General features: G+C 40.8%; 1 protein-coding gene across 1 annotated transcript in view; it reads left to right on the forward strand.

The window, feature by feature from the left end:
* slc1a7a (solute carrier family 1 member 7a) overlaps positions 1-25,380 on the forward strand; it is a 64,777-nt gene that overhangs the window by 33,944 nt on the left and 5,453 nt on the right. Inside the window, exons 4-8 of the mRNA XM_034137978.1 lie at positions 19,042-19,084; positions 19,380-19,611; positions 19,859-19,958; positions 21,265-21,498; positions 23,197-23,391. Of these exons, the coding sequence (XP_033993869.1) occupies positions 19,042-19,084; positions 19,380-19,611; positions 19,859-19,958; positions 21,265-21,498; positions 23,197-23,391 (804 nt within the window). The remainder of the gene's footprint in view (positions 1-19,041; positions 19,085-19,379; positions 19,612-19,858; positions 19,959-21,264; positions 21,499-23,196; positions 23,392-25,380) is intronic.

Genomic DNA, 25,380 nt, shown 5'->3' on the forward strand with positions numbered 1-25,380 from the left:
TTTAAACATAAACTTTATTCTTTACTTTCTCCGTCTTTATATGTAGAAGATATCAGATACGTCATGTTGTTTCCATAGCAACAACAACTTATAGCGTAAACTCGCCTTCAAAATAAAAGCATCTAAATAAAACAGGAAGTTAACCTAATTTACATTTGATTGAAAAGTTTGAAAAGTTTATTAACAGCTTGTATTTAAGATGTATACAACTGCAACGAAAGTAACAAAAACAATGTAATATCCTTTTCAGTTTCAAAGAACACAAATTGGGTTATTTACATAATATGTTTACATGATTTTGTTGTTCAATAAAACAACCAGAGAAGCGATCTGCAAGGAAACATAGCACACCGTGTCCTCATGCTCCTGTTTCACCTGCTTAATACAGGTATCATCACTGCTACTGTGGTCATATCGGGGACCCCTAACATTTACAATAGTTGAGATGTGAAGGGGGTTATGTTTTTTGTCTGTGTTCTGGGTTCCTGCAGTTTTTTGAACAGACAGTACACACGTTCAGACTCTGAACGTGTGTACTGTCTGTGGGAGTTTACGCTGTTGACAGGAAGTTGTTGTTGCTATGGAAACAACATGACGGTATCTGATATCTTCTACATATAAAGACGGAGAAAGTAAAGAATAAAGTTTATGTTTAAATGTTAGCACCCACCGAAGAGGCACAAGCTCTTATGTTGAGTCTGGAGTTTCAATAAATTCTAAATCATCAGTAAAGTCTACGACTATATTTCGGAGGGATATGCTACATATTAACTTTCTATTTTATGAATTTCAGTTCTTCATTAACATTCCTTAAAGGGGACCTATCATGCAAAATGCACTTTTGTACGTCTTTTATACATGAATATGTGTCCCCGGTGTGTCAGGGAACTCACCAAGTGTCAGAAAACACAACCCTCTCTCTTTTCCTCCATACCCAAATATCTAAAAACGTGGCTGCAACGGAGCTGATTATTATTTGAATTTTTCTGACGTCAGAAAAGGGGTGCTCCGCCTATATGGGCAACTCTCCACCTATCAGGGGAATGAGAGACCGCTCGAAAGCGCTGGAGACGCTGTAGTACATATGCCAGGCCTGTAAGTGGCGCTGTAGTCTGCCACAAAAGCAGAATCAGCCCTTGCAAAAACAGGGCTGGAAAAGAGCAAATAGAGCTAAATGAGGCATGCATGATCTGTTTGGTATTTTGAAAAAAAAACTTCACAGACATGTTTTATATAGGTATGGCCCTAAAATATATGTTTCAAATATAGCATGATAGGTCCACTTCAATTAACACTTCACTTTCCTGACACAGTTCCACTGACATACATTCACTGTCGATTGTTATTTTTTAATATTCTTTGCGGAATTTGGCCGTGTAAAATGTCCTCTTGGTTTGCCGTTCAGCCAATGCGTGACGTCATTGGTAAGCGTAACGGACCCCGGGCTGATCTGGTAGGCCGTGTCACTACCCGATCCGCATCCCTACCCGATCCAAACTGCGCATGTGCGAGATGGTCCGCCATATTGGACAACTCCATACGGCAACTCAAATAGGACATTTTACATCTAGACGGCTGCCCGATTTGCATCGTGCATGTGCGAGTCATAAACGTCTCAAATATCTATACAAAAATCTTTTGTTATTTTATTTTATTTGAAATAAAATGAAGGACATTCACAGTTAATGTAATTAGATATAAATTATGAATGCCATACATATTGCATACATTCACAGTCAATATTTCTTCAGTATGTATGATAGCTGTCTAACAGAAGTTAAATCCATTTCTCACTTATTCTGACAATGTACTTAACCCAATAAAAGTACCCAATAAAAGGAGTTGTTAAATAATAGTGAAGTCACGTTGTAATAACAATAACTCATCTCTCTCGTTCAGATTAATATTGTCGGGTTTTTTGAGTTTTCTTTTTCTGCTTTGCCAAACGCCACTGTGTCAAGTGTCCTATTTGAGCCGTATGTAGTTGTCAAATATGGCGGACCATCTCGCACATGCGCAATTCAGATCGGGTAGGGATGCGGATCGGGTAGTGACAGGCCGTGCACATATGGTACCTACACCGGAAATACTGTTTTCACCCCAAGCTGTTGCCTGGCAACGCAATTCTGTTGATAGCTATTTCATATCGCATTAACACCATAACACCATATCCCAACATGCATTGCGGCTAAAACATCCAATCACCGAGCTTCAACCATAGCTGAGGATCTTGGGTAATCAGTTCAGTGGGTGTGTATCGCACGTCTGTTTCCGGTGACTTTATTTTGAAATTCAGTTCCTGACGGATGGCAAAAAAGCCCGATATTATAGAATTAAACAAATAAATAAAAACAAGGATAATTGTGTGTTATTGTTGAGTAAATAACAGTGTGTTATTTAGAAAATAATAACAAATTAGAAGGAAAAAAAGATTTAAAAAGTACAGATTTCAGTATTCTGAGGCTCTGAGCCCCATTTCTTTTCCTCACGGACGGCAAAAAAAGTCAGACATTATACGATTTAAAATAAAAACAATAATCGTGGCTTGATATTGAGAAAGAACATGTTTTTATGAACCACACAGCTTCCGGTCTTCCAAGACCCAACCGGACAAAAATATGTGGTGCAGGCACGAAACATACTACCAATAGAAATACATTGCTTTTAAAATCGTTCTGTGTGACACGAAAAAAAGGGGGAAATCGTGTTGGGGAACACGAATCAATAGATTAAATGTTGTGACTATAACACGAAATGCCGTGAGACTGGGTTGTGTATCTCGGTAGAATTCTGAGCAGACATAAGCTCCCCCTCCTCTTTTATTTTTTTCAAGCTAAGGACCCAGAATCAGCACTTCTCTAACAGGGCTGGAATAGAAGGATGTGAGGGATGTCTAAAATGCATGATCTGTTTGGTATTTTGAGCAAAACACACCATAGACATGTTTTTTATATATTTTTATCTGAGACCCATAATATATGCCAAAAAATAGCATGATAGGAGATCTTTAATTAGTACAAAGAGGTGCTGTGGTTTAAAACACTTTGGGAACCACTGTAATGTATGATGAGTACTTCATGCATTGGAGACCCTTCTTTAACCTTTTCTGTGAAGGTAAAAACACACCTAAAAGTTCTATAGATACCGACCTGGTAGCCCAAAAGAGGGAATTGTAAGATGAATTATAAGATGGGAAATCATGTTATTACAGTATGTGACTTTTCTCATGTAGGCTTCAAATACAATGCCAGGTACAAGGGTATTTGTTTCAGATGTTTTAATTCGAAGCATTTGTGCAGAAACCTTGACATTCAGACAAAATAGGGAACTGCTTCAATGTTACACCCTTTCCCAAAAAACGTCATCCAATCGCATCTACATTCTTGGGTTGTGTTAAAGGGCCCATGTCATGGCCATTTCCACTGATCATAATTACATTGTTGAGGTATACTAAAATAGATTTATACTGTGCAATTTTCCAAACTCACATTGGTTTCGCATACAGCATCTCTGTCAAGCATGTGTATTCAGCAGTATTCACTCTCTCCACTAAACGACTCGTTGGAGCTCTTGCCCCCCCCCTCCCTGTGAGCCTAGTGTGCTCCGATTGGTCAGCTCGGCCACTTAGTTAGCCCAGTTAGCACTATGTCAATGACTTAGGAGTCCGGTTTACACATTTAACCAGTCGTGGTAGATACCTTGTTTGATAAATACACAAATAACAATGCAAACTTACAGGTTGTGTACCCGAATCTTCCCCTGCTCCAAACGGTCAAAAACAAGCTGTGCATATCCGGCCTCAAACTGGGCAATGTTTTGGAAGCTTTCGTCTGTGAAATGCCGGTTCTTCGAACCTCTGAAGGAACAGTGTTAAAAAGAAATTTCAACCACTGACTTCGTCGTGGTTCTTCCGTCGGTAGGACAAACAGCTCAGATTTCTCCTCACATTTCAGGAAACAGGTCCTTGGCAGTGGCATGACTGGATCGATTGTGAACTGAACCAGAGCTTCCAACAGTAAATGTTAGGCTGGCAGAGGGTGCGGCCAGCGCCGCTGGGTGTGGCCATAGCTCTTCGGGATTGGTCCATTTCGTTCCGGGTACCGCATGACATCAGGCTGTACCCGGAACTAAATGGAAGACTCAAATGGGCAGTGACGTATCTCCAACGAGGCGTTTTGGGGAGGTATTTTCTGTGTTAGAGTTTTACTCGCTACAGGGTGTACTTTGAGGGTTTTGACTCTGCAGACCGTTTACATGCATAAAAACCTTCATAACACACAAGGGGACGGGTAATAACCGGAAAAGCATGACATGGGAGCTTTAAATGTTTGTGTATTCAAGAACATTAGAGTTTACAAAAATGTTCAAAGAAATTGCATTCGTTTATCGTTCAAGGAGACAAAGTATCGCTGAGAAGCAGTCTATTTAGTTAATGCCTTAAATATTCCGAGGTTAATCACTTTTGAATCCATTCCAACAATAATAACATTTTTCTGGACTTGCCATGTAGTAATTCTGCATGTATGTTTTCACAATAACGGAAAGATACAGGGAAAATAAACTAGTATTTAAATTGTATTTCACCTATTAATAAGAATAACAACCAAAAATAAAAAAGTGCTTTGATTTTTGAATTTGCTACTGCAGCAAAATATTTGGAATTCAGCACAAATTGCTACTAACCTCGGAGAGGTATGAAGGTTGGAAATAACAAACTTTATGTCAGCATGTTCAGAATGCCACACACACAGTACCTGCATTTCGAGCTGTTTTATAACTCTATACATTTCACAAGAGCTGAAGACAGGGGAAATGCTTAAGGTCAGAGCGCAAAGCCTCGTGTGCCAGTGGGTTATTGTGCTAAGCTAATTAGAGCTGCTGAAGGTTGGAGTCGGTGTTTGAGGTGAACCGGGGTCAGCCGCACACAGAGAAACATCACGGAGAGGCCCTGAGAGCGCTGTGTCAGGGTGACAGGCGCTCAGTGGGATTGCAAAGAGAGCTGCTCTGTAGTTGAATGCACCACCACAATATAAAAAATCATAATGCTTTTTTATCAAAAACGCACCATGAACAAATACAAATCATGTTTTCACATTGGAAACTTAGTTCTCTTTTTGACCTCTGTTTGTTTTGCTGTTTTTTATATATATATATATATATATATAAAGAAAAATCCAATCATACTTAGAATAACATGAATTTGAATGAGTCCCTTTGAATGTAAAAAGAGAGAGTAATAAACTGGCCAAGCTCATGAAATCCAACTACGTACTGATCATAGGGCAGAGGTGACACGTGTGTGCGTGTGTGTGTGTGTGTGTGTGTGTGTGTGTGTGTGTGTGTGTGTGTGTGTGTGTGTGTGTGTGTGTGTGTGTGTGTGTGTGTGTGTGTGTGTGTGTGTGTGTGTGTGTGTGTGTGTGTGTGTGTGTGTGTGTGTGTGTGGTGTGTGTATGTGTGTTTCACAGAGCACAGCTGTGCTTTGGATTTATCCAGCAAAGCTTCTTGAAAGCCCTCATCCATCATGCAGGCATACTATATTGGTACACCCGCTAACGGGCCCTACTGTCTGCAGCCGTGTGTGTGTGTTCGCGTGTGTGTGTGTGTCTGTGATAAGTAACCATATTGACCATAATGTGCATGAATACGTGCAAACTTGGATGTATTAGTGGCACGGGGTCATAGCGCTTCATTAGCCTGCTTTGCTGTCAGTCTCAGACACGGGATAGGCTGCTGAGTGGTTAAGTGGTTAAATCCATGCAGTTGCAACATATTGTCCACCACATATATCTGCCATATGTGTTTTAAATCACGCTGTTAAATGCACCAGCTAAAAAAACACAACATGCCTTTTAATCTGTGTCTGACATGTGCAGTTTAATTTATGATTGTGATTTATGTCTGTGTTGATGCGGGATTCACAGCCAGAGCTAATTCCATGCTGCAAATAGGGCTCATTAAACACCAAGTAAAGATAAAAGATTTGTACTTATTCCTTGTAATTAGAGAAGCAATTGTTAAACAAATGACAAGGAATTGGTTAAAAGATAGTAACTTACTAAATCCGGAATGGAAACAATAACTGTGAGAATAAGAAATAAAGTTCATATATCTTTGACGATAGATTGGAAGAATTGGTTAGATATAGAACACAAAACATTACTGGTGTCTCATGGTAGGATGTGACAATTAATGTAGGTATAGTATTAAAGTTGCATCCGCTATTGTTATTTGTTGTATTGGAGTTTTACCTGAATCAAATTTTCTTGTTTAAAAAAAGAAATGTGGCTCATTCGACAGCCCTTTGTTAAGGCCCAGACACACCAGGCCGAAATCGGCCGTCTTCGGTTGTCTGACGACGAATCGTGGCCTGTCGCCCAAAGTCAATTTGGTGTGTCCCGAACCCTCGGCCGTGACACGCCTTATTTGGCCTTTCACGGTTGACACAAGCTATCGGGCCAAGAAACCACTCTGATCAGCTGTTCAGGTAAACAAACGATTTAAGAAGGCACAGGACAGCAGCTAAACCCCAGCAGGTGATACTTAAAGACATCAAACATAGCCCTTAAATGTCCTCTCTTACCTCCCACACATAGCAGGGACATCTCTGATATCGGCGGGAGCGTCCCCGGCTGTCCTCTGCTGAGAGCTCCGTGATTTGTTTGGTCAAGTCCGGTTTTTCATCTCATCGGTTTATTTGTCAGTATAAAGTTGCAGGATTAGTCTCAAGTACCTCAACATTGTCTTTAAAGGGCCCATGTCATGGCCATTTCCACTGATCATAATTACATTGTTGAGGTATACTAAAATAGATTTATACTGTGCAATTTTCCAAACTCACATTGGTTTCGCATACAGCATCTCTGTCAAGCATGTGTATTCAGCAGTATTCACTTTCTCCACTAAACGACTCGTTGGAGCTCTTGCCCCCCCCTCCCTGTGAGCCTAGTGTGCTCCGATTGGTCAGCTCGGCCACTGATTAGTCAACCACCAGAGAGGCTGCGCCCATGTCTAACAGTGCTTTTCCCGGCTGCTCTCAGCGGAACATCAGTCTTATCATGTCGTCGGTACAGCCGTATATTTTATATACATATATATTTTTAACTGTTGTTATAGAAGAGTGTGACGGCCCCAGGGCCTTTGTCTTACGATGGGGTGGAGCTGAAGAGGCTAATCAGCACGATCACGGACACCTCCGGAGCCGAGGTGCTATTAAGCCCAGCTGCCCGGAGTCACACGACGGCCCCTGTCTCTCTCCAAAGCGGCTGCAGGAAGACTAACTCTGCGATCCTCTCAACCACCTATCTCTGCATTTACCACAATAAATGTGCCGTGGTTTTGTAAACTCGTGTATGTCTCCTTGTCTTTCCGTTGTGGCCTACGAGCCGCTCATAACAAAGAGTAAGTTATTTTTACCCGTTATAAACTACTACTGTTTGATGAGAAATCAAATCATGGTTTGCTATATATGAATTCAGGGAAGAAAGGATAGGCCTACTAAGTATTTCCATTAAACTTTATTTTTAGAAATGTACAAAATGAACATAAATATACATATATACACACGGTATATCATCCATTCCTCCTCGCATCTTGCCTGCGGTGCCTTTTAGCACGAGGCCTCAGTAGTAGTAGAAGTCCCGTCCCCGTCATGGATTGTCCGCCAGGATCTGGCTGGACGAAATCAAATGCAAATCACAAAATATTAGAGAAACTTAGTTGTTTTAGATTCGTTAGTAGTAGTTGTGTAATGAACAGCTTGCCTGCTAATATGCTAACCTAGCTTTGTTTACCTTGGTAGCTAACACGATATGAACGTTAGCTTGGAGGAAAGGCAACTATAATGCAGTGTAATAAAACTACTATGAACAAAAGCTAGTGGTTCATATTAGGCTAGCAATAACGTGTTTATAATTGCAATCGTATACGGGTATTCTGCTACCATACAATGTAACTTGCATGAATACATTGTTTTGCGCTAGCATACAGCTAGCCTCGTTAGCTACATGCAGTATATGTACGGTCACAATGTACGGTAAATCACCCGGAGTATACTGTATGAGTATTCCGTGTGTGTGACTGCAGACATTCTCCTGCCATGACAAACATGTAAGGCCATCTGCTGACATTGTAGTTGATATATTTAAACGCTAGCAACGTAGCATCACAAAAATGTTTCTGCCGACCAAAACTAGCTCTAGCTCCGTGTGTTAGATCGGTTGCATACACGCTACGCCAGCTATAATGTAATTACGTTTCGCGACTGACCGCACGGCAAATCACCCGGAGTATACTGTCAATAGGTATTTTGTGTGTGAATGCAGACATTCTCCTGCTATGAGATACATGTATGCAAGGCCATCTGCTGATATTAGAGTTGATATATGGAAACTCTAGCAACTTAGTTAGCACAGTTAGCACTGTGTCAATGGCTTAGCAGTCCAACACAGTTTACACATTTAAACAGTCTTGTTTGATAAATACACAAATAACAATGCAAACTTACAGGTTGTATACCCAGATCTTCCCCTGCTCCAAACGGTCCAAACAAGCTGTGCATATCCGGCCTCAAACTGGGCAATGTTTTGGAAGCTTTCGTCTGTGAAATGCCGGTTCTTCGAACCTCTGGAGGAGGAACACGCCGCTGCTGGTGTGGCCATAGCTCTTCGGGATTGGTCCATTTCGTTCCGGGTACCGCATGACATCAGGCGGTACCCGGAAGAATCAAATGGGCAGTGACGTATCTCCAACGAGGCGTTTTGGGGAGGTGTTAGAGTGTTAGAGTTTTACTCGCTACAGGGTGTACTTTGAGGGTTTTGACTCTGCACACCGTTTACATGCATAAAAACCTTCATAACACACAAGGGGACGGGTAATAACCGGAAAAGCATGACATGGGAGCTTTAAGTACAGTGTCTAAGTAAATGAGATACTGTCTACTGCTGTTCATTTACCTATTGTGAGTCGCCTCGGATAAAAGCATCACATGGAAATGTAAATTTAGCAAGAAGTGGCCATTATTACATTACATACATTACTACATTGCTGACTCAATAAACTACACACCCGCCAGAACACTGCGATCATCAGATGCAGGTCTATTAACTGTGATTTTATAGTATGTCTGCACTTTATGTGCTCATTTCATCATTCATGTATTTTATATTCTACTAAAACTGAATCTAACCATAAACAAGGTGGCCTGTTGGGATATATATATATATAATATATCTGCATTATTTTACTATAACCAATACTAATGCTAGGGCTGCAACTGACAGTTATGTAGGCACATTGTTATTGTTTCTTATCGCTGTGTGATTAAAAGAATAAACACAAATAGCAGGATAGGCAATGCAAAACTTTATTTCGTACCTTCATACACACATAACACAACATTAGAATGAGCTTTTATCAATGCCTACATGATGATAACCTGTCAACATGACAGGAAAATAAACAGGTCATTTTGTTCGTTTTGGAGCTGATATTTCGACACTAAGACGGTGGACGAGAGTGAAAATGGAACGCACACGCTATTTGTTGTTTGTTTATATCACAGTCTGTTCTTCTTCTCTGTCTTCCGGTTGTTGCCTATTTTGAATGACGAATACACACTACCGCCGCCTGCTGTTAAGGAGAGTTATTGCCACTCACGCATGCGCAGTTCGTACGTGCTCGGCTGAAGTCTTTGCGGTGTGTTCCAGTGCGACACATGGCCAAGACGCAGGAGAACACGGCGACGCAACAGTCGGCGTCGGTGTCGGCGAGTTCTCTGGTGACTGCCTGGTGTGTCTGGGCCTTTAAAGGCAGCGCACTCCTGTTCATCTATTGAAAGCATAACAATGCTGCTGTGCAAACCATCAAAAATCATTCCTTTATTATTCTAGTCAGAATTGGCACAAAGTGATATTTATTATTTGGAATAAGTTAAATTGGGCAGTGAAGGAAAAAATGAACAATTACTATTGGAGTCAACCTGAACTTCAAAGTAGGTTGAAGGGAACATTCCATGTATGCACTGAGAAAACAGTCTCTGACGACAGATGTCATTACAGAATAAGTTAAAACAGAGTATTGCAGTGATGATGTATTTTTGTAGGCCACCCTAAATTTGGCTCCCTCATTTTAAAGCTATGGGATATTTCCATTGGATTTAAGAATATTTTTAGCTGTATAATCTCCACATATTAACACCACTCTTATGATTTTTTAAGCGCTAATGGAACTGCCAAAAGTAAAAAGCTAACATTTGGCTATAAACAAACTAAATGATGGCCGGTGTCACTACCACTAAGCTAAAGGTGGCTAAAAAATGTTGTTAGCAACTACTGTTTTTATGACACATAGAAGCATCAGCCATTCACTAGTAGGCTATTTACTTACATATTTTATACCATCTAAACAAAATCTCTACTATGAAAGGCAGCCAACCTGGAAGTGCTAAATGCTAACTTATTTCTGCTCCGGAACTCAATCAACCAAAATGATGTGTTAAGATTGATGTTGAGTGCAAAATTGGTCACAAACACCCCTTAATATAATTATTTATCATGGAGACTGAACTGCTTTTTCTTCCGGGAAAAGATTGTCCCACTCTTGACCTAACAATCAACATCGGCCCCTCTGTTATTTCTCCGACTCAGACTGCAAGGAATCTGGGTGTGACCCTAGATAACAAACTGTCCTTCACTGCAAACATCGCTGCAACAACCCGCTGCTGCAGATACACTCTTTACAACATCAGGAGGATACGTCCCCTCCTGACCCAGAAAGCGACGCAACTTCTGGTCCAGGCTCTCGTCATCTCATGCCTAGACTACTGCAACTCCGTCCTGGCTGGTCTACCTGCATGTGCCATCCGACCTCTGCAGCTCATCCAGAATGCAGCAGCTCGTCTGGTCTTCAACCTTCCTACATTTTCCCACTCCACACCGCTCCTCCGCTCCCTTCACTGGCTTCCAGTAACTGCTAGAATCCACTTCAAGACACTGGTACTTGCGTACCATGCTGTGAATGGATCTGGCCCTTCCTACATCCAGGACATAGTTAAACCATACACCCCAGCAGGTGCACTCCACTCTGCATCAGCCAAATGGCTCGCTGCACCCGCACTGCGAGGGGGACCCAAGTTCCCATCAGCAAAAACACGTCGGTTTGCTATCCTGGCTCCAAAATGGTGGAATGAGCTCCCCATTAGCCGCGTTCACACCGGAGTACTTTTCACCGTACTTTTCGCGTTTAGTTCCGTGAGTACCCCTTATGTCGCGTTCACACCAAAAATCGTACTTAATCTCGGGTACTTTTACCCCCATTTTTAGAGCCCGCTGGGAGAGCGTACTTTTCTGTGGGTGAAAAGTGCCCCAAAAGTGCCCCAGTGCTGATTGGCTGGGCGAATTGCAAACCACGCCCGTACAACTGTGAAAATGTTGTGTGGAGACGCCATTGTTTTTCCTCGCTACAAAAACCCAACGCACCAACGGAGCGTTGGGTTTGTTTTTGAAAGCAGTTATGGCAAGCATCAAGAAATGATGAGGAGGTGTCGGCGCTTCTGGAGATCTACGCCGAGGACGCGACCCAGGGAATGCTACTGAAGCCAGTTCAGTAGCTTTCACTCGACCTGGGAATCGTGCACAGCCGGCTAAAAATAAAGAAACTCAGGACTACAAACAGCGGATTCAGTGGCCAACGATGACTACCACGACGAAGGTAAAATCAACTACATGCACTGCACAATAATGGTCTCAGATGTACTTTTATTTGCTCAGTAGATCATGCTAGCCATGCCAGGCTGAATAGGCTAACACCGGCCCCGAGCTAGCTACATCTAGCTAGCTAGATATTCTCGGCCGCTATGAAAACGTTTTGACTTGTGAATAACTGTGCAGTGTTTCTGTAATTTGCTTCACTAACTCATGGCACTAATCATCTGTTTCAGGCGAGGATGGACAACTCTCGGGATTGGAAACAAGCGAGCTTTGCATTCTAGATCACAGCGCTTGGTCGTCCTCCTTACCAGCAACCAAACGCAAAGGTACACACACTGTAACTTTGTCTTGAAAGAACGTTACGCATCAAACTGATGTTCACAATCATGTTTATTTCATAATATTCATCATATTTTATGTTTAACTTGCCTCAACAACATTAAACAAAGTTCAAGCATACATGCAGCACTCTTCAAAAAGGAACAATCCTCCGTGTTTGAACCTCTTAAATCGCTGCATAGCCGATTTATTTGGACTGGATTATCCCAGAGAGGCTAAACATTCTTTATAACACAGTTTCAGATTTGTGAAACCTTAATTCTATTTGTGAAAATACAAAAAAGAGAGATTTTAGTGCTTTTTCGCATCCTGGCCACATTAGACCAGGTCCTGATCTAAAACCACTATACCTAGACTCATCAAATCTGGACTGGATTATCCCAGAGAGTCAAAAGATTCTTTATAACACAGTTTCAGATTTGTGAAACCTTAATTCTATTTGTGAAAATACAAAAAAGGGAGATTTCAGTGCTTTTTTACATGTAGACCACATTAGACCAGGTCCTGATCTAAAACCACTATACCTAGACTCATCAAATCTGGACTGGATTATCTCAGAGAGGCTAAACATTCTTTATAACACAGTTTCAGATTTGTGAAACCTTAATTCTATTTGTGAAAATACCAAAAAAACATTCCTAGTATGTTGTAAAACTACATGGCGACTAAACAGATCTTGCTTATTTTCCCCTCTTAGGAAAGCGGCCACGGGATGCGAATTTCTTTGACACCGCCCAGGCGTTGGAGGACCGGCGTGCCGTGGTGAAAGAGTCGATGCATGGGGATCAGATGGTGCTGTTCACCAAGGCCCAGGAAACGGAGGACTCACCAGTTCATTTTATATTATTGTTATTACTGTTATTATATAGTCTTGATACAACTGACACTTTATTTTATATTGATAATGTTAATTTACATGTACAACTTCTATTTTATTTACATTAAAAATGTGAACTTCTATTTACTGTTAAACAGATCCTGTAGCTTGCTTATTTCTCCTGACACTTTATCTTTTGTGACCTGTGTAGCATCCTATACATCACATGTAAGTGATTATTCTGATACCATCATGTTTCATCGGTTATAAACTGGCAAAGCTTTATTTGTCATTTATTTATCATCAATGTTTCAACCTTGTGGAGGAATGGCAGGGGCACATACACAAATATGATAATTTATATAATTTTAAATATTATTTGACCTAAAACTAAATGTTTTTATGATTGTCCTCTGAGGAGGACATGGGGATTTGTAAACTTTTAATTCCCCCCCCCATTTTACACAACACAAAATGGAGTCCACTATGGGCCGAAACTAACATGTATGTTTATGGCAGACGGATGCAGTGGGTCTCAGGAAGATAAATAATAACGGTGGGTTTGCTGCTGAGCCTATTTACTGTGCATACAACACACCTGGCACAGTTTATTGTTATTATATTGCCACACTGTACACTATTGTAATGTTGCCTGTCTTGACTGGAAAATAAAAGAGAAACAAAAGCACTGTACAAAAGATCATCTTTATTGTCAAAATGTTTACAATTTACACGCTGTTCAGATGCCTCATAAAGCTGGGTCACCGGTAAGGCAGTCCATTCGTCCCTGTACTCATTACTTTCACAAAGGTTATGTAATATGCAACATGCTGCCACCTGGAATGTGATCTTGTCCATCTTGCAGTCGTTTCTTTTCATCAAGCACCGCCACCTGCCCTTCAGTCTGCCAAAAGCGTTCTCCACCACCACTCGTGCTCGGCTTGTTTTGTTATTGTACGCAAGTTGCTCAGGCTGCATTAACTCAGTTACAAAGCTGTATAACATGAGCACAAACAGCACAACTTCAGTCGACTCCATCTCCATCATGTCTGAGGTCGGAAGGTAAACAACAGACGCCTAATGTACAGCGAGTGGGTGGGCGTCGCAGTATACGCAGGAAGTTTTTCTTCTTCTTCTCTTGTTTTGCAGCGGATTGCAAACAACTTTAAGGTGCATACCGCCACCTACTGTACTCGCCGTGAAGTGGTTTGTGGCCTGCCAGTAAAGCCAAAGCAGAAGAAGAAGTGACGTCAGCGGCTCATTTGCGTAATCTTCCCTCAGGGAAAAGTACTCCGGTGTGAACGCGATCTGTACTAAGTGCCCTGGGGTTAAAAGCGCCGGGGCTCTTATGGCGCGTTTCCACTACAGCCCGCAGCCCGGTTTAAGAGGGCTGTGACGTCAGCGGCCCGTCTTTGGTTGCGTTTCCACTTGGCCTAGTACCGGCCGGCGGGTCCTAATTCACAGTTTTTCTGGCCTCATAAAATCGTGGGGCCAGGGCCAGAGACAACGAGGCTGAGTCGGGCTGAGTATGCTAAACTAGAGAGAGCGTCGCTGGCAAGGGGGCAACAACTACAACAAGATGGACATATTTGACCGTGATTTAATTGTAATACACGTTTCAAAATGATGCCTAAGTAACAACATACTGATACCGGTTAGTAAAAACCATGAATTAATGCTTTGTCAAGTCTGCAGACAGACGGCAGGGGAAAAACCTTTTAAAATGCTTGTTTTCTAAATGGAGATTGGCTAAGCTAACGCAGTATATGCCCCGACCGTCCACACTCACAACAACGGCCTATACAGACATAAATAAAGCAGCGACTGTATTCACCATGACACAGGCAGTCTGTGGTGTGTACTTGTTTAACTTTTGTCTAGTTTCTGAACATATATGAGGAGCTGTGAGCTCTGAGTGCTAACAGCTAACGGCTGTGTTGTTTTTCTGGGGTCCTCTGAAGATCACGTCACGGCTCCGCCTACACTGCGTTACTATAGATACTGCCCCAGTTCCTAAACTGTAATGGAAATGCGCCATAAAGTGAGCCAGTCCTAACGAGGCCCAGCCATACCGAGCGGGGCCGAGCGAGGCCGTGTAGTGGAAACGCGGCATATGTGCCGGAACTAAGTACAGGAAAGTACTTGGTGTGAACGCGACTATTGACATCAGGACAGCAGAAAGCTTACACATCTTCCGGCGCAGTCTAAAAACTCATCTCTTTCGACTCCACTTCGAGCAATAAAATTACTAACAAAGCACTTGTATACTAACAAAGGACTGGCTTATCTAAAGCCAGTTGAGTAGCACTTAAAATGGTTTGGCTCTATGAAACCTGATGTACTAATGGCGCATTTCCACCACACGGTCGGCCTCGGCCTCGCTCGGTACTGCTAGGCCGCGTTGGGCCTTGTTAGGGCCGGCTCACTTCATGCTGCGCTTCCATTACAGTTTAGGAACTGGGGTAGTTACTATAGTAACGCAGTGTAGGCGGAGCCGTGACGTAATCTTCAATGAGAACCCCAGAAAAACAACACAGCCGTTAGCTGTTAGCAGTCAAGCTCACAGCTCCTCATATCTGTTCAGAAACTAGACAAAAGTTAAACAACTACAAACCACAGACTGTCTGTGTCATGGCGAATACAGTCGCTGGTTTATTTATGTCTGTATAGGCCGTTGTTGTGAGTGTGGACGGTCGGAGCATATATTGCGTTAGCTTAGCCAATCTCCATCTAGAAAACACGCATTTTAAAAGGTTTTTCGCCTGCCGTCTGTCTGCAGACTTGTCAAAGGTTCATGGTTTTTACTAACCGGTATAAGTATGTTGTTACTTCGGCATCATTTTGAAACGTGTATTACAATTAAATCACGGTCAAATATGTTCATCTTGTTGTAGTTGTAGCCCCCTTGCCAGCGATTCTCTCTCTGGTTTAGCAAACTCAGCCCTGTTTGTTGGCCCCGATAGAACCACGATTTTGTCGGGCCAGAAAAGAGGTGAAAAGGTACCCCCGGGCCGGAACTAGGCCTAGTGGAAGCACAACCAAAAACAGGCCCGGCACGACACGGCAAGCTTAAACCGCGCTCCGCGCCATGGTGGAAATGCCCCGTTATATGATTCTGTTTTCTTCAAGTTTGTATCTTCTTGGTCGAATGCACTTATTGTAAGTCGCTTTGGATAAAAGCGTCAGCTAAATGCAATGTAATGTAAAAATGTAATGTAATGTATGATTTTGATTTGTGTTTAGAGTAAAATAGAAGATAAAGCAGCGTGTCAGGACCTCCACACAAACTGATGGACCCAAATGCAAGACCCAGAGACAAAGTCTTAAATGTAAAAAAAGTATCTTTAATTTCAAAGATCAGGAAATTCCTTTTAACAGAGTAGGTAATGGAATTAACAAAAAGCGCTCACAAGGAGGAAAAACTATGCATAACAAAAAGAGAACTTAAGAAAGAAACTTAAGCCTACAAAATTAACAAAACAACAAAACCTGACATGAGAGAAAGCGATCCTTTCTGAGCTGAGGCTTGGCACGCCCATTCGTGGAAACAAACAAGACGAACTGACACAGGACAGGGAGAGACAGGACTATTTAAACATGAGGTGAGTGGGAACAGGTGGAAACAATCAGGGGCGGGGCAGACACTGATGATGGCGGGAAAACACACAAGGGGAGGAAGAAACAGGGCTTGAAATGAAAGACAAGAGGTAAGTACAAAATAAAACAGGAAATGACCATACATAAACATAACTAACACATTTGACGAGACACAACACAGCGTATGCTTTAGGGCAGGGGTGGGGAACCTCCGGCCCCCGGGCCGTATACGGCCCGCGAGACCATTTGGTACGGCCCTCGAGGTAATTTATAAACACACGCAAAAAAGATAAAAAATTAAGAAATCTAGACTGCAAAAAAATTAAACAAGCGAGTGCCTGTTTTTCCTGGCCAAGGTCAGGGTCCATGAACACAACACGAGCCTAACGTGTCATCACGTGGTGTATGTCTCGTCTGAAAGGGGTGCAGTTCTGACGGAGAGCACCAGAACGCCGCTCCACCACTTCCAAAAATTGCAGTACCCATAAGGAGCCTTACACATGCCGCAGTTTCTGCGTGGCTGTGTCTTAGTTGAAAGCCCAGTGGCGATCTGTTCATCTGTCATACTGATCATACAGTCAATAACTTTGTTGTTATTAGCATCTGGTTAGCTAGCTATGCTAACGAATATAAGAAGCTTTTTCTCCAACCAGTGAGGTAAAGGCACATCTTTATATGATCATTATAGTTATAAAAAAACAGGTATAAAATACTATATGACAGTAAAAAAAAGTTGTTATTAATAAACAAGAATACAGTTTGAAAGGAGAGTGATTTGTAAAATATCCATAAAGAAAAATAAAATCTGCTTACAGTTCTGTTTCATATGGGTGTTGAGAGATGTATCCATAGATCTCCTAATGTTGCTCTCAAAGTCCACCAGATTGATGCTTTTAACTTCAACGTTTAAAAAAAAATCTTCCCAGGGGAGCATGCGTCCGGACCCCTCTAGAGGAGGTTAGGTCCCCCCCCACTTAAATCATGTTCACATGGATGGAACTAAATACATTTGCACACATCTTGTGTCCATATCTTTCTGTTTTGGTGGTCATGCCACAACCGTGCAAGTGCATGCATGCGTGAGTCGTGGTAAGATATCTGGATTGAGAGGTTGCTTTTTCTTTGCACAGCATGAAAGAAAGGCGAAATGAATGGGCTGTGATTTTAGTATTTTTAAGCAGAGGTCAATCATTTGTACGGCCCTCTTTGCATTTGATTCAATGGTTGAATGTATAAAAAGCGTTCGATTTATTTTAAGTTTAGCCCTTTTTTTTTTACACTTCTTTCAAGTTTCTACATTCAAAACGTTTTCATTATCAGTCAGAGCTTCAGCGTGTTTGCTGTGAAATGTTTTCCGGAGCTCACAGTCACTTTAAGCGAACATGCAGACGGTGAAATGTTAAATATATTTCTACACCTTTCTTCCAGTTTCACATTGCAGAGGAACGTTGAAAAAATTGAAATGACCCTTGAGAGGAAAAAGGTTCCCCACCCCTGCTTTAGGGCATGGCTAGCTTGTGATTGACAGGTCACTACCATGTCCCGCTGGGGTTCTGTCCATTTTTTATTGCATGTCTTCTGACAATGGTAGGAAAACACAACAACCATTGACATGAAGATTCATACTCCTCAAAGGATAAGTAGTATTAATACTGTATTTCCCAATCTGTTATTTTTTCCTTTTCGTTTCTGTGGATGAGTTATCTCTGAAGAACAAGCCTTCATCTCAACTCATGTATGAGGGGTGGTTGGGCATCCAATTTCCTAAAATGACACTATTCTACCTGTACCTCCATCTTCCACCCGTTCTTTATCTTGGAGCATCTGAGTCATCTCTGCTGCAGTTACCTTTGGCAGGAAGAACACTCAATATAATTGTGCTCGGATGAAATAAGAGTGTGCTTATTAGGGGTCATTGTTAAAGTTTATAACTAACCAGTTGTCTGAGCAGCTTTCAGTGTGGAAAATAATGAAGATTGCGAAGATTCTTATCAGCCACGATCAATGGGGGAAAACACTAACCATTTGTGATAGTTCCTCTTTTCACTGGGAACATTTTTTAGTAAAACACTACAGATGGGTACAGAAATTATTTAAAAGACTCTGGATACACAACATTATCATATACAGCTCTGGAAATAATTAAGAGACCAGTGACAAATTATCAGTTTCTCTGGTTTTAGGTATGTTTTTGAGTAAAACTTGCATTTTTTTTTTAATTCTATAAACTACTGACAACATTTCTCTCTGCTGGAATTCAACAGACACTGGAAGGGCCTTACATGTAGAGATTGAGATTTAAGAAAAATTTGGAGTGATCTCTTAGTTTTTTCCAGAGCTGTATGTTTTTGAACAAGATATCAACCTATCTTTTTCCAAGGTTAGCGTCAATGGTGACTACAGTAGTTACTTTTGGTTTAAGATTTTATTATGAATTTTGACCTTCCATTAAATGTGATGTTATTGCTTTGAATGACAATTAACCTTGAAAATACATATATATATATATGATATATTATAAGTGTATTTATATATGTAGCCTCATATTCCATCTAAAATATTTCTCAAAATTGTCTTCCACAGCAACATGTTTCCAGCGAACCTGGTTCAAGCCACTTTTCAACAGGTAAGCACAAATGTTAATGGCAAAGACACACAGAAAAAAAAATAAAAAATCAATAAGTAAAAATAAAAGTGAAGAAAAAAATGATCTTTATCGGAAAAACATTGAACTGACTAAAAACATTAAATAACGGCGCGTCTACTGCAATCCACTCCCATGATGTGAATCTTCTAATTCAAATCTCTACACCTTTGAAATGAGCCCATGTATAGATCATTATTATGTGAGGATCCGCTGCCCTGAACATCTCTGTTGGTGTCATGTCTGTGCTGATGTTGGCTCTGTCTTTGGTCTCAAGTATCGAACCCAGAGAGTTCCTGAGCTCATCTTCAAACCAACAGTGGCTCAGCTCCTGGATGAGACCACCACACGCAGGGTCTACATCTACGGCATCCAGGACGACAATGGCACAGATATACAGAATTTCTCCCTGGATCTCACGCCACCGCCTGATGTCATCATGAAAACATCTCCTGGTACCAGTGAAGGCATGAATGTGCTTGGGATAGTCATTTTTTCAGCTACCATGGGTAAGTGGTTGGCATATATCCTACACACACATCTTCAGAGTTAAGTTACATAATTGCAATCTTGGCAATTATATTCCTGGATAATTACGTTTATAATGGGATGTGATTCCATGTGGAACGCAGAGAACAAAGAAATGGTGACCTCCATCAATTAACACTGTGGGTGCATCAGTGGAGGTTTATAATTGATGCATTTAACAAACAATGAATGCAATCTATGTTGTTGTGGTTCTCTTTTTCTATCCAGGAATTATGTTAGGAAGAATGGGACCCAACGGAAGCGCTTTGGTCAACTTCTGCCAGAGTGTGAATGAGGCCGTTCTGAAGATCGTTGCCATTGTCATCTGGTAAGAGTTATATCTTGGAAGTAAGAAACACCAAAATTAAAGGGGACCTATCATGCAAAATGCACTTTTGTACGTCTTTTATACATGAATATGTGTCGCCGGTGTTCCAGGGAACTCACCAAGTGTCAGAAAACACAACCCTCTCTATTTTCCTCCATACCCAAATCTCTAAAAAAGGGGCTGCAACGGATCTGATAAAAACTGATCCAGATTTGAACACTGTCCTGACGTCAGGACAGTGGCGCTACGGCTATTGGGCCAACTCCACCAATCAGGAGGAGACAGCCACGGCCATTGCCGTTCGAAAGCGCTGGAGACGCTGTAGTACATATGCCAGGCCTGTAGATGGTGCTGTTCTCACAGAATCAGCCCTTGCAAAAACAGAGCTAACATCTTTCAAATTGAGCGAAATGAGGCATGGCTAAAATGCATGATCTGTTTGGTATTTTGAAAAAAAAAAAGTATAAATATGCCTTATATAGGTATGGTCCTACACTATATTATTCAAATATAGCATGATAGGTCCACTTTAAGTCAATTAAGCAGTTTTGCTGATACTAGTACTATTGATCATTATTGTAGCTGAAGAAGAATTTGGAATTTCTCGTTTTTTGCTTGGCTTTATGGCTGGTAATATCAGCGCCTTTGTCAGTAAGTTCACTATGACATTAATAAAGGCATTCATGTTCCCCAGAGGATGAATCACACTATATTGTTGATCCCTGAGTTATTCTAATGTAACACTATAAGATTGATATGATGTTTTTTAATGAAGTTTCTAAACTATTGGATCGATTGCTATAACATTTTAATTAGATGTAGGGTGCCCAGGGAATTGATCTTTTTGACTTTGGTTGTCCCCTAACTTTATGTTATGCATGTCAAAATCTGAATTCTAAATTTCCAGAAAATGTGTTCAGATGATCATGGCTCCTATGTTGGGATGATTTTTTATGACATTTGATTTGGTCATTTATGTCCCCTCAGAGCTAATTGGTATATTCTTTGTAACCCCCACATTTTAATTTATCCAATCTACACAAAATGACCAATACCTTTATAAATCAAATAGCACTCTGAGGACTCACGCCAATGGTGCATTCATGTGCTCCTGGGATGGTCCTATTCCCCGTATTGGATTGTATTCTAGCGTTTGGTTCAAAGAACCACTAGCAGGAATACATGTATAGAAGTGTTTTTGAACAGTAAATGCATCATGAGTGCTGAGACTTGAAGAAAAAAAATACCTAATTTAGAAAAAAATAGAACAGCAACAAATACTCTACCTTTCTTCTGTCCCTTACAGGTATTTCCCTTTTGGCATCGTCTTTCTGGTTGCCGGTAAGATCTTGGAGATGGACGACCCTTCAGCCATGGGAAAGAAGCTGGGTTTTTACGCCATTACGGTGGTAATGGGCTTGGTGCTACATGGCCTCTTCATCCTCCCGGCCATGTACTTCTTCATCACTAAGAAGAGCCCCATTGTGTACATAAGAGGAATTTTGCAGGCCCTTCTCATCTCCTTGGCCACATCCTCCAGGTAAAATGAAAAGATTGGATTTTTCCAAATTGAACATTGCATTGGATTTATTAATTTATAACGGTTGGGGCCATGTGAATCTGTTAGGCTGTTTTTCTTCAGAGCCAAACATGCTGTGTAGAATTCCCTTTTTTGTTCCTAAACTAGAGCGATACTGCAACTATAGAGCAAGTAAAATAAGTTCACTTAGCATTGCTATGCTAAAGTTTTTAAGCTTTAAAATATATCTTTCATTAAGAATTAACAATTTTCCAAGGAGAAAAAGAAAAAATGAACATTCCCAATTTATCCAAACAATGCTTATTTGAAAACATTGTTGGACTTGAAAGGAGGATCTGACTGTTCATGAACAGACGGTCGGAGTGCAAAATAAATGTCCACACATGAGTTTTTGAAACAAACTATACATTTAACGTAAGCTGGCTAGCTACTAGCTATCAGGCACCAGGTGAAATAAGTGACAAATATTTATACTTTTCAACACTGCATATCTTTGTCTACCGTTCTGGCAGTGAGAGTTATTATATAAAACATTGTCACTAAATGTTTTATTCTGAACAGCCAGTGTGCTAACATTCTTTGGTTCTTTTGGAGTTCGTCATGAGGGAGCTACCGAGAGACAATACAAAATAACTGAACACATTGCATGAATTCACATATGAGAATATTTGTATTTGTCGTCCTCCCAGTCACTTACAGTATTGCTGATGGTTGTGGTGTTGTAAAACCATCCGCAGGGTAATAATTGAAATTTCCCAAATATGATTTATTGTTTACATTGCTATTAAAGCTGCAACGCAAGAACAAATACAACATTTATTTCAAAGAAGAAGTAAACAAATAAAAGGGAAGAATAGGGTTAAGAAACACAAGTCGGCTACATTTTGATTTGTTTATTTCCCTTTGCAAGATGCATATCATGTGAGGTCACCTGAGACTCATATTGGTTCTCTCGAGGAACACATAAGTTACACATTGATGCCCCCTGAACAGTGAGTGGGTGGATAATGGAGTTCTCCTTGAATCATTGGATGATTGTGGGGTTTTACTGTGACCTTTACCCTTTTAACCTCCGACACCACCTCAAGATGACAGTTTACACTTCACTGATCTTCTGCTGCTGATGAGAAATATTGTGATGTTTCATGCAGTGTGGTAGTGAAGGTTCCAATAAACAACTATTTGCTGGTTGTTTACAGTATGTGTTGCAGTTAACAGTTACTAAGAGGTAGAACCAACGAAACCTCTAAATACAATTTTGTTTTTGCAGCATTCAGTCGTTCACTAACAAACCTTAGTCTCATTTAAATCACAGCTAATCTTACATTTTGATAAAATATATCCATGCGTATGCACGTTGGCTCTTGCGCAACCATTTTGTGGATATTCATTGACATCTTCAATATTGGTATATCTACACATTATGTTCTTGTATTTGTATATCAACCCAAAGACTAGCATTTTCCCCTCATCAACACAAAACTATATGTCTCTATACTTTTTTAGAATAAACATAGGAAAATGTATTAATACCAATTTGTGGCAGTTTTAGAAAACTGCAGGAGTTTCAGGGCAACAGCCCCTGTAAAAAGCATTTTGTGGTATTATTCAATCGAACTCTGCTTGTCTCAAAGGAGTCTTCATATATGTATATGTTAATATACCGTAATTAAACTAATGTAGTTTTTTTTTCTTCAGCTCTGCCACACTGCCTATCACCTTCAAGTGCCTACTTGAGAACAACCACATCGACAGACGCATCATCCGCTTTGTGTTGCCTGTCGGGGCCACCATCAATATGGACGGCACCGCACTCTACGAGGCTGTGGCAGCCATCTTCATCGCCCAAGTTAATAACTATGAGCTTGACTTTGGACAGATCATCACGATCAGGTAAGTACATTTAGACTGGGACTGGCTAAAATAAATGGTGGCTTTTGGTGGAAATGTAATGAAGCGTAAGATATGTCAGCAGTTGAGGGAAGGAAAAATATTGAAGGATATTAGCACAGTCGGATGAAATCCTCCTGGCTCCTCGGTCAAATATCGGAGATGAAATTGTGATGCCAATATTTTTATTAATTTTGTTGGATTACTTCAAAAAACTGTGTGAAAAAAATGAACTAAGTTACTGACCTTGAACCTGGAGTCGAGGCTAGCTTTTCTCGCCGTTTGTAGTTTCAATGCTAAGCTAAACTAGCAAGCTGCTGTTTGTGACTTCATATCAACCGTGCAGATAATAGAGTAGGGTATCAATCTTCTCAGCCTTCTTTTGGAAATAGAATGAAATAATTCACATCAAATACTCTTTATGCACAGATTCTTATCTCAATATAAATTGAACGAATGAGGAAAACCTTTGATAGTGTGAGGATATAAGCTATAAATTGCATCTGAGTCAAAAAATAGAGCAGGCATACATGTTTTTTTCAGTGCAACATTTGAATGAATCCAACGTCACACATTTAGTTTAATTCTAAATTAATAACAAATATTATGGGATTTACTAGATACACATATATGTAAATGTCACACAGATTACATCTCATATGAGCTCCTTAGTCTGATCTGATTTCTGCTAAATCGGTCTGGAAGCCCCGGGGACACAGACAGTCAGACAGACAGTCAGACAGACAAACAGCCACACAGACAGTCAGACAGACAGTCAGACAGACAAACAGCCACACAGACAGTCAGACAGACAAACAGCCACACAGACAAACAGACAGACAGACAGACAGACAGACAGACAGACAGACAGACAGACAGACAGACAGACAGACACACAGACAGACCGAGAGACAGACCGAGAGACACACAGACAAAAACAGTCCCCTTTCCACTGACTCCCTATAACTTTTTTACCACAGGAGATCAAGCCCACCCAGGTCTAAAAATGGCCTGTCCTTCCTCTGATTTCATGTCCAACAGTAATAACATTAAGCAGACCTCTCCTCATGGCTGCAGTCTGTGCCCACTCCGTCATAATCCCTTGGCGGTAAAACCCATATGACCTGTATTACTCATCTCCCTTGTCACGGCAGAATTATAATAATTTTCCTCTCTCTGCGCCCTGTTCCCGTGCCGTTTGGCGGCTGACCAAGGAGCTGCTCCATCTGCATGCCAACACAACCCCTTAACCCCCACAACCCCCCCACCAGCCCTGCAGAGGGACAGTTTGTCAGTTTGTGATCAAAGGTCCGGGTGTGGGATAAAATATCCCCTCAATCATTCTCCCTACATTATTTCAATACTTAACTTAATTAAAAAATGTAATGCTACGACTTATACATTCTATGTCATTAGAAAATGTAAAATTACAATAATATCATTTTCAAAACGTATTTAAAGTTTTTGATTTAAACACAGCATCCAACACATTCTACTCCGACTCATCTAGATCCTAACCCTCTGTTTTCGAAACTATTGCAAGATGTTAAGGTTAGGAATTAATCTAATGGTCAGCAAGTCTTGTATGTTTCGCAAGTTTTGCAAATGTAGGGTTAGCATCTAGACACGACCACAAGGTCTGTGTTTTTAGCTAATTATTTTGTTGGTCGTTATAAAATAACGTACTTTACCTGTTTATCATTCGAAATTGAGTCAGCTGTCAATATTAAATGTCAGCTGGAGACGGAGAGCACATTCAACTCTGAGATTAAGCAATAGTGTTAAAGCTAGCAACATCTGATAAGATTTGCTGGCAATACAACAATTGTAGCCAGCACATTCCCATTCATATGCCACAAATGAGGAGCCTGAATTTGTGTTAATCAGGTACAATAAAACATTTTTAAAGAATTGAATTAAATATTTCGCCACAGTTTTTTATCGTAAACTAAAAATGTTGTGCTAGAATGAAGAGCTTGACAGGATGGCAAA

Source organism: Trematomus bernacchii, unplaced genomic scaffold (assembly GCF_902827165.1).
Source record: "Trematomus bernacchii unplaced genomic scaffold, fTreBer1.1, whole genome shotgun sequence".
Lineage (NCBI taxonomy): Eukaryota > Metazoa > Chordata > Actinopteri > Perciformes > Nototheniidae > Trematomus > Trematomus bernacchii.